The sequence below is a fragment of the Pseudonaja textilis genome, chromosome 2 (assembly GCF_049901715.1).
Source record: "Pseudonaja textilis isolate UNSWEBS1 chromosome 2, rPseTex1.2, whole genome shotgun sequence".
In the NCBI taxonomy this organism is placed as follows: Eukaryota; Metazoa; Chordata; class Lepidosauria; order Squamata; family Elapidae; genus Pseudonaja; species Pseudonaja textilis.
In genome coordinates this window covers 52,859,958-52,873,868 of record NC_141991.1, presented here as the reverse complement: position 1 = coordinate 52,873,868, position 13,911 = coordinate 52,859,958, and the positions used below count along the sequence as shown (strand labels likewise).

The 13,911-nt window shown below is 37.4% G+C and overlaps 1 protein-coding gene across 1 annotated transcript in view; it reads right to left on the bottom strand.

The window, feature by feature from the left end:
- Nucleotides 1–1,050: 1,050 nt before the first annotated feature.
- The window catches only part of FAM120A (family with sequence similarity 120 member A), a 58,953-nt gene continuing 46,092 nt past the window's right edge, over nt 1,051–13,911 (bottom strand). Inside the window, exons 14-18 of the mRNA XM_026724024.2 lie at nt 13,404–13,584; nt 11,497–11,634; nt 10,071–10,212; nt 3,493–3,589; nt 1,051–2,947 (exon numbers count right to left, since the gene is read on the bottom strand). Coding sequence (XP_026579809.1) covers nt 2,636–2,947; nt 3,493–3,589; nt 10,071–10,212; nt 11,497–11,634; nt 13,404–13,584 — 870 coding nt within the window. The 3' untranslated portion in view covers nt 1,051–2,635. The remainder of the gene's footprint in view (nt 2,948–3,492; nt 3,590–10,070; nt 10,213–11,496; nt 11,635–13,403; nt 13,585–13,911) is intronic.

Here is a 13,911-nt window from a genome sequence, read left to right as displayed (position 1 = left end):
CTATCAACCTCAAAAAAGTAGAAAAGTAGCAGAAAGTAGACTAATTCCAGACAATTATTTATCTACCTAAAGAAACAGCTGTCTTCTTTTTAAAGTAAAGATGAGATTCTCACTACCAGGCACTACATTCGTTAAAACTTCTGGCATCCCCAAGAACACCTCCCTTTGAAAATGGCAGCTGCTGCTGTGTAATTAAAGTCATTTTCTGTCCCAACCCTATGCACATTTAAGATGTTATCCTCTCCCCAAAATGAGTTCCACTTAAGATGAGAAACTAAAGAACCAAGAGGCAATCTTCTGTACCTAGAATTTTTGCAGGTTAGCTTTGTTTCATTGAAAACCATTCATTAGGAAAGTTGCACTTCAGATACGAGCGAAGAAGTCCTTTCTGGATTTCTTTTGAGAATGCCATAGCTTTGCTATTGAATTAAATATAGGAGTACCAAGGCTGTTTTCCGAAATGGAATCAGAAATTGAATGTTTGTTTAGCTTGGTTTCCATAGCAAATTGTGCTGATATGACATGTTATGTCCTCTCAAAAACACTGGTTACTGCCAGCAAGATGCTTATGGCACGTTACGGGACTCAAAATAGCAAGGTTTATTATGCATTAGATTTCCTAGCATTATGAGTTCTAATAGAGAGGTAATGTGGAATTCATTTTTATATCCAGGATATTCAAGAATTTTTTTTCCAAAATTGCAACTCCAATCTTTTACTTTCAGGGATGACAAAATAAAAAGTGATTAGGCTGCAACAGGAACTTTTATTATTTACATAAAACAACACAGAGAGGTGGTGTATTGATGACCACCCATTATGTTTGCTCTCAAGACAAAAACCCATCAGCCGCAACTGACATCTTGGAAGCTGGAAAAAATTTAACATCTGCTCAACATGGCTCTAACTTGTTGTCATTACAACCTTTATTTCTAGAGCTCATTATCAATTACTAAAATTCCTGATGTTTGAAGACTTCAAATTTGTGTGGAAAAAAATGAAAAAGAAAGAAAATTATTGGGAACAGAAGTAAGACACCATACAAGAAGGTTATACTAAAAGAATAAAGATTTTTATTAAGCATTGTAAGTTGCATTCAATAGCCTTCAAATACACCACACCACAATCCATCTACAACCAATCAAACCCAACAGTAGTTCATTCTTGCACAATCCATGAGTTGGGGCAGAACTCCCTTCAACTTACATTAAGATACCTACTTAGCTCTTGCGGGCAGGGAATGGGGAATTACACCTCATTTCTGATCACTAATGTGTGATGAAGAGCATCAGGAGAATTATATGAAAACGAATATAAAGAAATGATTCTGATTCTGAAGTACATTAAGTTTGGAAACACTAACAAAAACATCAAAATGATACAGGTATATTTGCTTATACTAAATTCTTGATGGGAAAGTTCTCAAGAACAAGCCATTTGTTTCCTGCTACAGAAGGGGGGTATTTCTTGAAGATCAAAGCTTTTTTTGTGTTTTTCCACAGAATTTCATATTTGCTAATATGAAGGCATAAAACAGCAACAGAGAACAATAATGCATACAGCAATGAGTACACCAGGGTAACGTTGATATTCAAAACGGCTAGATAATTTTTTTTTGTTTTAGAATAAATGCAACAGAGGTCAATAATCACAAAATTTTAAGGTTAGAGCAAGATCAGTCAATGACTAAACATAGTTAACATCTTTTATAGGACTATTACTGATTATTAGCTTTTTTTGTTTTGCAAATGGGCACAGTACTTGTAAGAATGGAAGAAAGAGGACAAGAACATGCATAATATTAACTACACACTTTAAAATTATGAACCATGCAGAAGTTTAGCTCAAATAGTAGTACTAATGGTCTACGTCTGATTCAAAAACCACATAGTTCATTGATCACGGATGCATGGTATTAGTCACAAAAAGTATCAGAACACATTGTGTTTCTTTTGAAAAGGTCATTTGCATCTTCTATGATTTTCAAGTTAAATCCATTTTAACTTGCTTGTAAAGTATTATGATGTATATTTAAAATCAGCAGAACTCCAATATTACTCTATAATTTTTTTTTGATAGTTTGCACATTTTAAACATAAAAAGAAACCACATCAACGGTGATGAAATTTAAGAAAAGAAAGAACTGTGGTTGTGCCTTTCCCCCCCATAATCATGAAATCAAAGCCTTAAGGAAAGCTTTGTGACATAGTAATGCAAAATCAAATATAATGGCATACATATGGTGCCAAGTACTAAAAATTATACTTTAAGCTATATATACTGAAAGACTGCCAAAATTTGATTTTCTTTTCCTTTTTAATATATTTCAAGAAACAAAAACTACAAGCTTTTGTTGTAACCAGTTTAAACTTTGTGTATACATCATTTTAAGTGCGGGAGTCAAATGCTCTTCATTCTCTTTCATTTTTATTGTATTGTAGCATTTTGACTACAACTGGTTAAAACTAAAAATGTGTTCTTTAAATCTCTGACATCCAAGAGGGATCCAAATTTCCAAGTCCTCATTTTTCTCTTACGGAAAGGAAAAAATGTACGTAACTGTAGGCTCTCTTTCTTTCCAGATATTCCTAATCCTGACCCTTCCAACATCCTTCACCCTCTATAAAAAATAAGTTTACTCTTCTTTTTTTAAGACAGTAGCCTCAAGAGCATCATCTTTATGGCAAATACTGTCTGCATTTAGTGCATTTAAGTGAGGATTTGTATTGCACATTTTAGAGTCATTACTCAAGGCACTTTCAGACTGGTTGGAAGCCCTGACATCTGCTGTACTCCCATTCATATGGGAAGCTGGTTTCTCCTCATTCATTATGCCATTTTCAGCCAGGGATCCTTCTGAAGACACAATAGAGGACTTGCCTTCCTCTGATTTTGATTTAAGTTCTTTGGCCACTTCCTCTGCTGAAGTAGCATAAGGAGGTTTGCCCTGTTTTTTAAACATAGAAATAAAATAATTAAAGAAAAAGAAATAATGAAAGTAGTTAGCAACATAAATGAAAGAGTTGTCAACTTAGGAAAATTACTGAAATTCAGCATTTCTTGGGATTTTTGTTACACAAAATATGATGCTTGCCACTTTTTGGTTTGGGAAATTTGAACTATTTGAAATCCACATCATCAAGGGTATTAACTGTCTTAATATCTGATAGTAAAATATCACCTATTGTAAAACAAAGTTCTTTAAACAATTATTATATATTATAGTATATTACTATACTAAACATAGTGGAGAGTGTGCTGGTTTATCTAACTGCTTTGTGTGGAAATAGAATACTAAGCCGGACATTGATCTCACTCAGCAATTTGGCACTGGTTTTTTTTATTCTTTAACAAAAACCACAAGGAAAATGAATTTGTTAACTTTCTGTTTGGCCTAATGCATCTAAAACACAATCGTTTTTTCTAAAACACAATCCCAATGCAATATGTACAATAACAAAAAGAGCTGATCCCTGATTTTGTTTCCATTACCTGAATAACTCCCTGGTTCTTATAAGCTCTCCCATAGTATCTTCCTCCTCGGCCAAATGTTCTTATCACTGGCGTGGAAATAACTCCTCTAGGACGTCTTTATAGAACAAGAAAAAGGTGAACACATTTAATTTCATAAATTTATTTGGAAATACAGCAGATTTCAATTTTCCATGCATAACCAAAAAGGCAGTTGTGTTTCTTATTTTCAGAAAGCAACTAAAACATCATTTTAATAGACTGAATTCTAGCTTTGCAATATTTCTTCTTATATCATGCATTTCCCACTTATCAGCTAATTAACCTAGCAAGAGAAAAGTTTTTATTTGAATAATTATTGATAATATAATTTATACTGGAATAAAATTATCCTCATCGCTAGAGCATGTTCTTAAGCAAACTAAACTGTAAGACTAAAGTTGAAGAAACTTCCTGTGAGTAGATTCAATTATACTTCTTTATTGATTCTTAATTGCCACTCTATTTTTACAATCTCATCTTAGTGTTGCTATGTTTTTCCAACTGCAATAGGATTAATTTCCTAATTATGGTAGCATTAATTTCCTAATTATAATGCAATATACTTTTAGTTATTTATTGGATTTTATGTGGCTGCACATCTCAAATATGTAACTGGCCAAAGAATAATAATAAAACTGCAGACAAGTATCACATTAAAAACACATGGCAGGAAATATTTTTTTAAAAGATCATGCAATTAACATAACCAGGAAATGGCACTGTCACCCATCGGGGCCCCAGGCTTGAGACAGAACTGGGTTTCCAAGGCCTTGCAGAAGGCCATTAAGGTCAGGATAATCCCTCTCTGGAGGAATGGCATTCCAGAGGGCAGGTGCTACAACAGAGACACTCCTGTAAATTTCCTGGCTCCTAGCCATGAAAGGCTTTGAAAGTGAATACTGGCACCTGGAATTGCACTGAGAAACATTCCAGTAGCCTATGCACTTTTTGGTGTCCCATGTGCAGTAGTCCAACGTAATGAGACATTGCAGGGCGAAAAGCAAGAAGTATTAACCTCCAATCCCAGAGGCTCTTCATACCATAACTCCATCTCTTGTACACCTTCTTTCAGGTAGTGGCCAATCGCTATCTTTTGGGACTACCATACTTGATATCCATGTCTAGCATGGTATGCTGCGAGAGACAAAGCTCACCCTACCTGTGCTGCCACTGTTATAATTAAAAGTCAAAATCCAAAAGTTACAATAATGTCATCTCCTAACCATTTTGCATAACAGTCATCATTAATGTTCTCTAGAGAACCCAAAGTGATGATAATCTACTATAGATGAAGAAGTCTCTGCCTAAATATTATGAATCACAATATAATTCTAAATAAAAAAGTGTTTTCATGAAACTAGCTTGAAATATGTATGCTGGATTATACTGAACATGATAAAGTCATCAGAAAAAAAAACCTAGCACAAATTCCTGGCCACATACATTAATCTACATCTATAGAAACAGAAAGATTCCTGAGTAGTCCTGTTTCAATTTTTTGACTTGTTCAGCTTCTTGGAGATTCCAACATTAATCAGATGTTCCAAGAACATAAGATGCCATGTTCTTTGCCTAGCTTCTGTGCTCATTTTTCCAAAAAGAATTCCTTTTCTATACCCAAAAATGATGTAATTTACACTGTATGTGACAAGAAGCCAGCCCTCGCTCGCAGGAATGAGGACCGAGAATTTGCATTCTTTAGAATTCTACATTCATGTATGTATGTATGTATGTATGTATGTATGTATGTATGTATGTATATGTTTTCTGAGCTTCTCGCAGGTATTTGTATGTGGATCTTTGGTTATTCGGGTTTTCTCCCACGTAAAATTGGAAGTATCTAGGCGACGTTTCAATGAAGTCTCATTCATCATCTTCAGGCTACCACCAACTTCCACGTAAAAAGCAGACTCACACCCACACAGAAGATGAGACACGACCACGGACCAGAAGCCGCACCGCTGCTGCATCACTACCTGCTTCAAACCCCTCCGACTCATACATGAAGCGAACTGACGCCCACCATGAAGATGCTGCACGACCACGAACTCGAAGCCAAACAGCAGGATCACAGCTCACCAGCTCAAATCCCCCAGCAACTAAGACTAACCTAAGCACAACCAAGCCCCCACCTGAACAGAATATACCCCCAGCCAATCAGAACACAGCCAACCCCCAGCCAATCAGAACACAGCCAAACCCCAACCAATGAGAACATACCCCAGCCAATCAGAACACAGCCAAGCCCCCAATCAAGTCACACCCCCACTAGAAGTTAAAAGGAAGAAGCAGCTGCAAGCTCACATTACTCTGAGAAGCACAAAGCTGAAGACACAAGTCTGAAGATGATGAATGAGTCTTCATCGAAACGTCGCCTAGATACTTCCAATTTTACGTGGGAGAAAACCCGAATAACCAAAGATCCACATATACATATACATATATATGGTATTCAGCTTTGTTTGGGTATTTTCCCACATCATTATAGTTGTGCTTTTAAAGCTGTAGCAACGTTTTGGCAGAATCTTATCTGTGATCAGTGAATCTCATCTGTGATCATCTGTGATTTTCCATGGGATCACCCCTCTCACCTGTCATCGCAAACCTCTACATGGAACACTTTGAAACACAAGCTCTAGAAAAATATGATCACAAACCCAAACTCTGGCACAGATACGTAGATGACACCTTAATAATCTGGCCACACGGGTAAGAAAAACTGAACAACTTCCTCACACACCTCAACAGCCTACACCCCAAAATACAATTCACCATGGAAACAGAAGCTAGCAATCAACTTCCCTTCCTAGATGTCTTAGTATACAAAAAATCCAATGGCTCCCTAGGACACACCATATACCAGAAGAAAACACATACAAACAGCTATCTACACGCACTCTCACACCATCACCCAGCACAGATCAATTCCGTAGCCGAGACACTCATCTCCAGAACAAAATGCTTAGCCGACGAACAACACCTAAAAACCGAACTACACACTCTCACTAACGTACTAACAGCCAATGGATTCCAAAGAAAGAAGATTACCCACCTAATCCAAAAAGAAACCCCAACCAAAATCCAAGACAGAGAACAAGAGAATGGCAAAGCCCTCCTCCCATATATAAAAGGCACTACAGACAAAATCAGCAAGATCCTCCAAAAACACAACATTAAAACAGCATTCTGCACAAACAGAAAAATATCCACCATCCTAAGAAACCCTAAAGACAAAATCGAGTTAGAAAACCAAGGAGTATACGAAATCCCTTGCACCGCCTGTCCCACCACATACATCGGACAAACTAACAGAAGAATAAGTGCACGCATTGAAGAACACAAGAACTCAATCAAAAAAGAAGAACCGACCTCTTCCCTGGTCCAACACCTCAAAGCCACAGGACATGAGATTGACTTTAAAAATACCAGAACTATCACCAAAACTGAATACTTCAACAGCAGAATAATCAGAGAAGCCATAGACATAGAAAAACGCCCACACAGCATGAATAAACGAGATGATACCTCCCGCCTACCAGCCATTTGGAAACCCACCCTCATTAACAAACGAGTACCTAACATGAAGAATGACACCAGACCCACACCCACGAGGGCCACACAAGATGCTACCACCACACTTCCACGTAGAAAGCAGATTCACACCCACACAGAAGATGAGACACGACCACGGACCAGAAGCCGTACCGCAGTTGCATCACTACCTGCTTCAAACCCCTCCGACCCATACATGAAGCGAACTGATGCCCACCATGAAGATGCTGCACGACCACGAAGCCAAACAACAGGATCACAGCTCACCAGCTCAAATCCCCCAGCAACTAAGACTAACCTGAACACAACCAAGCCCCCACCTGAACAGAACAAACCCCCAGCCAATCAGAACACAGCCAAACCCCCAACCAATGAGAACATACCCCCAGCCAATCAGAACACAGCCAAGCCCCCACCCAATCAAGTCACACCCCCACTAGCTGTTAAAAGGAAGAAGCAGCTGCAAGCTCACATTACTCCGAGAAGCACAAAGCCGAAGACACTAGCCTGAAAATGATGAATGAGACTTCATCAAAACATCGCCTAGATACTTCCAATTTTACATGGGAGAAAACCCGAATAACCAAAGATCCATATATATATGTTTTCGTAAGTTTTCGCGGGTACTTATATGTATGGTATTCAGCTTTGTTCGGGTATTTTCCCACATCATTATATTTGTGCTTTTAAAGCTGAATACCATACATGTTAAGTACCCACGAAAACTTAAGAAAACATATGTGTGTGTGTGTGTGTGTTATTCAGCTTTGTTTGGGTATTTTCCCACGTCATTATAGTTGTGCTTTTAAAGTTGTAGCAACGTTTCGGCAGAATCTCATCTGCCATCACCAGGCTTCTGTATAGTGTTTGTCTGTGAGTCACAATCTCGTCTGTGAGTCACAATCTCTCTCTATATAGATTGGTTTGCATCTTCTCATTATTTAGCATGAAATATTAATTTTTAAATTTCTCTTTAAATTAGATTCCTTTTCTTTAAATATTTGTATATAACAATACTTTTAGAATTACAGGTGAAACTCGAAAAATTAGAATATCATGCAAAAGTTCATTTCAGTAATGCAACTTAAAAGGTGAAACTAATATATGAGATAGACTCATTACATGTAAGATAGTTCAAACCATGATGTGTCATAATTGAGATGATTATGGCTTACAGCTCATGAAAACCCCAAATCCACAATCTCAGAAAATTAGAATATTGTGAAAAGGTTCAATATTCTAGGCTCAAAGTGTTCCATTCTAATCAGTTAATTAAGCCATAACACCTGCAAAGGGTTCCTGAGCCTTTAAATGATCTCTCAGTCTGGTTCAGTAGGAATCACAATCATGGGAAAGACTGCTGACCTGACAGTTGCGCAGAAAACCATCACTGACATCCTCCATAAGGAGGGAAAGCCTCAAAAGGTAATTGCAAAAGTAGTTGGATGTTCCCAAAATGCTGTATCAAAGCACATTAATAGAAAGTTATGTGGAAGGGGAAAGCATGGAAGAAAAAGGTGCACAAGCAGCAGGGATGACTGCAGCCTGGAGAGGACTGTCAGGAAAAGGCCATTCAAAAGTGTTGGGGACTTTCACAAGGAGTGGACTGAGGCTGTAGTCAGTGCATCAAGAGCCACCACACACAGACAGATCCTGGACATGGGCTTCAAATGTTGTACTCCTCTTGTCCAGCCGCTCCTGAACAACAAACAACGTCAGAAGTGTCTTACCTGGGCTAAAGAAAAACAGACCTGTTGCTCAGTGGTCCAAAGTCCTCTTTTCTGATGAGAGCAACTTTTGCATCTTATTTGGAAACCAAGGACCCAGAGTCTGGAGGAAGAATGGAGAGGCACACAGTGCAAGATGCTTGAAGTCCAGTGTGAAGTTTCCACAGTCTGTGTTGATTTGGGGAGCCATGTCATCTGCTGGTGTTGGTCCACTGTGCTTCATTAAGTCCAGGGTCAAAGCAGCCATCTACTAGGAGATTTTGGAGTACTTCATGCTTCCTTCCGCAGATGGAAGGAAGCTTTATGGGGATGCTGACTTCATTTTCCTATTAGGACCTGGCACCTGCCCACATTGCCAAAAGCACCAAAACCTGGTTCAATGACCGTGGGATTACTGTGCTTGATTGGCCAGCAAACTCACCTGACCTGAACTTCATAGAAAATCTATGGGACATTGCCAAGAGAAAGATGAGAGACATGAGACCAAACAATGCAAAAGAGCTGAAGGCTGCTATTGAAGCATCCTGGTCTTCCATAACACCTCAGCAGTGCCACAGGCTGATAGCTTCCATGCCACGCCACATTGAGGTAGTAATTGCTGTAAAAGGGGTCCAAACCAAGTACTGAGTACATATGCATGCTTCTACTTTTCAGAGGTCTGATATTGTTCTATGTACAATCCTTGTTTTATTGATTACATGTACTATTCTAATTTTCGGAGATTGTGGATTTAGGGTTTTCATGAGCTGTAAGCCATCACAATTGTGACAAATCATGGCTTGAACTATCTTGCTTTGCATATAATGAGTCTATCTCACATATTGGTTTCCCCTTTTAAGTTGCATTACTGAAATAAATGAACTGTTGCACGATATTCTAATTTTTTGAGTTTCACCTGTATTAAAAATACTGTATTAAAAAAACTTGAGTTTCCAATAAATTCAGACAGCAATGTGGCCTTCTATGTTGAGAAACGGTTCACAGATTCATGCCAATTTCATTGTCCCATGAAGGAGGCTCACAAATAAAACCAATAATATTTTCACAGCAATCAACAACACACCATGCAAAATGCCCAAAGTCATACAAGTGTGATGGGCTGCATAAAAATTTGATAAATAAAATTAATCAGTCTTTACATTTACATTCTAACAAAATAAACAGCTGAGCCAATAAACTCCGAATTGGACAATTACCACTGCTGTGTCATAAGTCAAAATCCAGTAGGCATCTCTTTTAATTAATCCAAACATAATTGCAATGTTGGTATTTGCTTACCCTCTTGGCCCTCCAACGGAAACCACCTGCAGAGGAAATGGCCCCCTACTTCCTCCTCGACCACGCCTGCTTCCAGCCCAGTGGCCCACCACAGTGCCAGCTATTTCAAGCTTCCCTCCCTGAGAAGGAATGGGTTGGACACCTAAACCAAGATTTAAAAATGTGTTATTCAGGAACAGGAATTTAAATGGAGAAATGTTATTATCTCTGAAAAAAATATTTTTCTTTTTACGAGTGAAATCTGGCACATACCTGCATAGCCTTTTTGTAGGATTTAAGGCCACTGAGATAAGTGGCACAGCAAACTCAAATAAAATCCAATTCATTCATTTTTGTGAAATGAATGTGATACAATGTAACTTTATCATTCTGAAATTACACTTGGGTAAACTACTTTTACAAAACTTTGTAAAACAAATTTTGCTTCCACAATCCTCTTCCTGTTGTCAATAAAGAGTAGTTTGGGGTTTGCTGGCATGTAAGTGAATAACTAGGGGCTACTAAGATAGACTCGATATTTCAAAGAAAATATTTGGATTTTTAATTCAGTTGTTTCAAACTTTGAATAACTTGAAAAACAAAACAAGATGTTTGAAAATCTCAAATGTTTTATATTTACCAAAAAAGGAAAGTTGCATTAACTAATATTAAAAACACTGAAACAAGGTATAAATGCATTCTAAAACCTCCAGAAAGCTTTTCTTTCAAAATGCGTCTTTTTAAATTTGAACATTTGTATCTACCGGTATTACTACAATTTGCTATTTTATTTTCAAACAAGCATTTCCAATGATCCAAGGAAGGAACATTAGCTATACCTCACTAATTGAGCTAATGGCAAAAAGGTTAAAAGTAGTTAGAATCAGAAGTAATGTAAATGTAAATTTACTGATGACTGCAATGTTGATATAGTCAGAGAATTTCATTCTTTTTTTGTATTTTATTATCTGGTAACAACACACAGCAACAAAACTACTAAGGCTACTAAGCAATAAATAGCAAGTGCAGCATCTAGCCAACTTTATTTCAAAAGCTAAGCAAAGTTAGGCTTGTTAGTTTACAAATGAGAGATTACCAGGGAATTTTCAAAGCATCTCACAAAAGGAGTGGCAAATCACTTTCATACTACCAAGAAAACTGCATGGCTGTAATCACTAGGGCCGAAGCTCATTCTGAGGACAACCTTAACTTTAACTGACATTAAATGGATCTTTAGTTTAGAAACCACAAAGCAATATGTGAAAAATAATTCAAATGCAGGAATTTTCTATTCTACCTTTTCACATACACTGAAGAAAATGGGAGAACTCTTTCTTTAAAATATGTGCTTTATTTTAGAAAGACAAACTCATACAATGAATGTTGGAAAGTTCCAGTCAATGCACTGCTGTTGTGAGCAAGAAGAAAAGGGGATTGTTGGTATTACCGCCCTGAAACTTGCTAGTCCTGTTGCCATCACTGCCAGAGAAAGGTCCACAGTGTCCTCCTGTGGCAGTCACTCGGAAGGTCCGATATGCACCTGCTGCAACCGTTTCCCCATATGGGCCCCCAAAGCCATAGACTCCTGTGAAAAGGAAAGGGACAGACCCTCTGTAAGGATTAATTCCCAGACTAAAGGTCTTTATAGGTAATAACTAACACCTTGAATTGGACCAGATGGAACCAGCAGTTTGTGCAGCAAAGGTGTTACAATGCACCACTTGGTTTGCCTGAGTAGCCATATTTTATACTAGCTGAAGCTTCCAAATTTCTCTTTCTCTTCTTCTCTTTTTTTCTCTCTCTCCAGATGCTGTCTTGTTTATTTATATACAAGTGCATATTATATACACACTTGGCCATTCTGTATAGTACTATGTACTTTTAAAATACTGCTATTTTTAAAAATTGTCAGCTGCCCAGACCCATTTTGGAGCCAGATAGCACATGAATCTGATTTTATTAATCAATCAATCATTCCCTTTTGCGTTGTCAATTTCTGATGCATGTCAATGTTATATATAAAGAGCGATTAAAATCTGAAAATATATTTTTTAAATGTCTATTCTTAAATGATCAGATGGATAATTTATACTTTATAACTTAAAGCATAATTAAATTACATATGGAGTCCTTAGGACCTTGGTTGTTTTTCTGCATTGTTTCATTGCACAACTTGGTAACTTCTTCAGTGCGAGAAGGGATTTGCTGTTTATATGTAGTGGCCTGCCCTGTCAGTGTTGGGGGGGAATGTTATTTTCTCCTCAGTTGTCCCTTGGTCCGGCTGTTGTTTACTGCCTGATCGTTTGTCTGGTGTTAATCCTAGCTTACCTGGTTGTTGATTGCTGGTGATATGTTTGTTTCCTCTTTAGCTTTTTTATCAATTCTTTTGAATGGTATGTAAATGTTATTTCTTATGTATAAATATGCACATATATATGTGTGTCTGTGTGTGTGTGTATTTTCGTAGATTTTCACGGGTATAGGTATGTAGGTCTAAGTGTGTTCGGGTCTTTTCCCGTGTAAGATTAAGAGTATCTTGCGACGTTTCGGCGAGGTCGCCAAGATACTCTTAATCTTACAGGAAAAACAACACTTATATATATATATATATATATATTCTTAAATTTTAAGGTACTTACATGTATGGTATTCAACTTTGTTGGGTATTTTCCCACATCATTGTAGTTGTGTTTTTAAAGTTGTAGCAACATTTCGGCAGAATCTCATCTGCCATCATTAGGCTTCTGTATTGTGTTCATCTGTGAGTCAGACTTTTTAAAAAGCCTTTAAAAAGTCTGTCTCACAGACGAACACAATACAGAAGCCTGATGATGGCAGATGAGATTCTGCTGAAACGTTGCTACAACTTTAAAAGCACAACTACAATGTGGGAAAATACCCGAACAAAGCTGAATATCATATACATACATACATACATACATACATACGTGTGTGTGTGTGTGTGTGTGTGTGTGTGTGTGTGTGTGAATTAAATATTTAAATTTGGCTATTATCTAGCCAAATTTATTAGTATTAGTATTTATTATTATCTAATCTCTCTTTCTATGAACAACTTTCAGGGTAAAATTCAATTGATTATTTTTTCCAATTGTCTTAATCTGTATTGATCTGCTTGACTGATATTCCACCATTCCATTAGGAGCTGTAGGTGATAGATGTAGGGTTTCCCCCTCCATTTTCACCTCAAAACTATGAGTTAGGTTGGTCTGAGATGTGAACCTGAGTCTCCCTAGTCCAAAATCTTAGCCAATACATGCTTCCTGCACAAAGGTCCTAATATAACCTCTCATTAATTTATCTTGGATTAACTATCCAACAGTGACGCAGTCTTACCAGTGAAGCCTCGGCCTCTGCCCTGAGGTGGAACTGGCCCAAAGTGCCGAGGATAAACAGAAGCTGGATAGAAAGGCATGGCAGGTGGTGGTGGGAAAGGGAGTGGATGGTTTTGCCTGGAGAAATTTAAACCTTCAAGGATGCTCTGTCGCATCTTTTCTACCTTGGCAGCTTGTTCAGCCTACAACAAACAATATGGCACAACGTATTAATACTATGAATACAAATCAAGTATATTCATACATTTCTAAATGGCATTATTGCAGGTAGCTAACCAAGTTATTGACAGTATTTGCAAACATTAAATATTAGGGGACAGAAAATCAAGACATCAACAAATTATCTCCCTGTAACACAAAATTATTTCCCATATAATGTTTTTATTTTCTTAACAAAATATTGAAAACAGTATATCCTCTGCACATTTTGGAAAATAAAGAGTTTCAGAATACCCAGAATGATTTGAAAGCTTTAAAAATCTTTCAAACTAGTGTACATAAAATTTGGA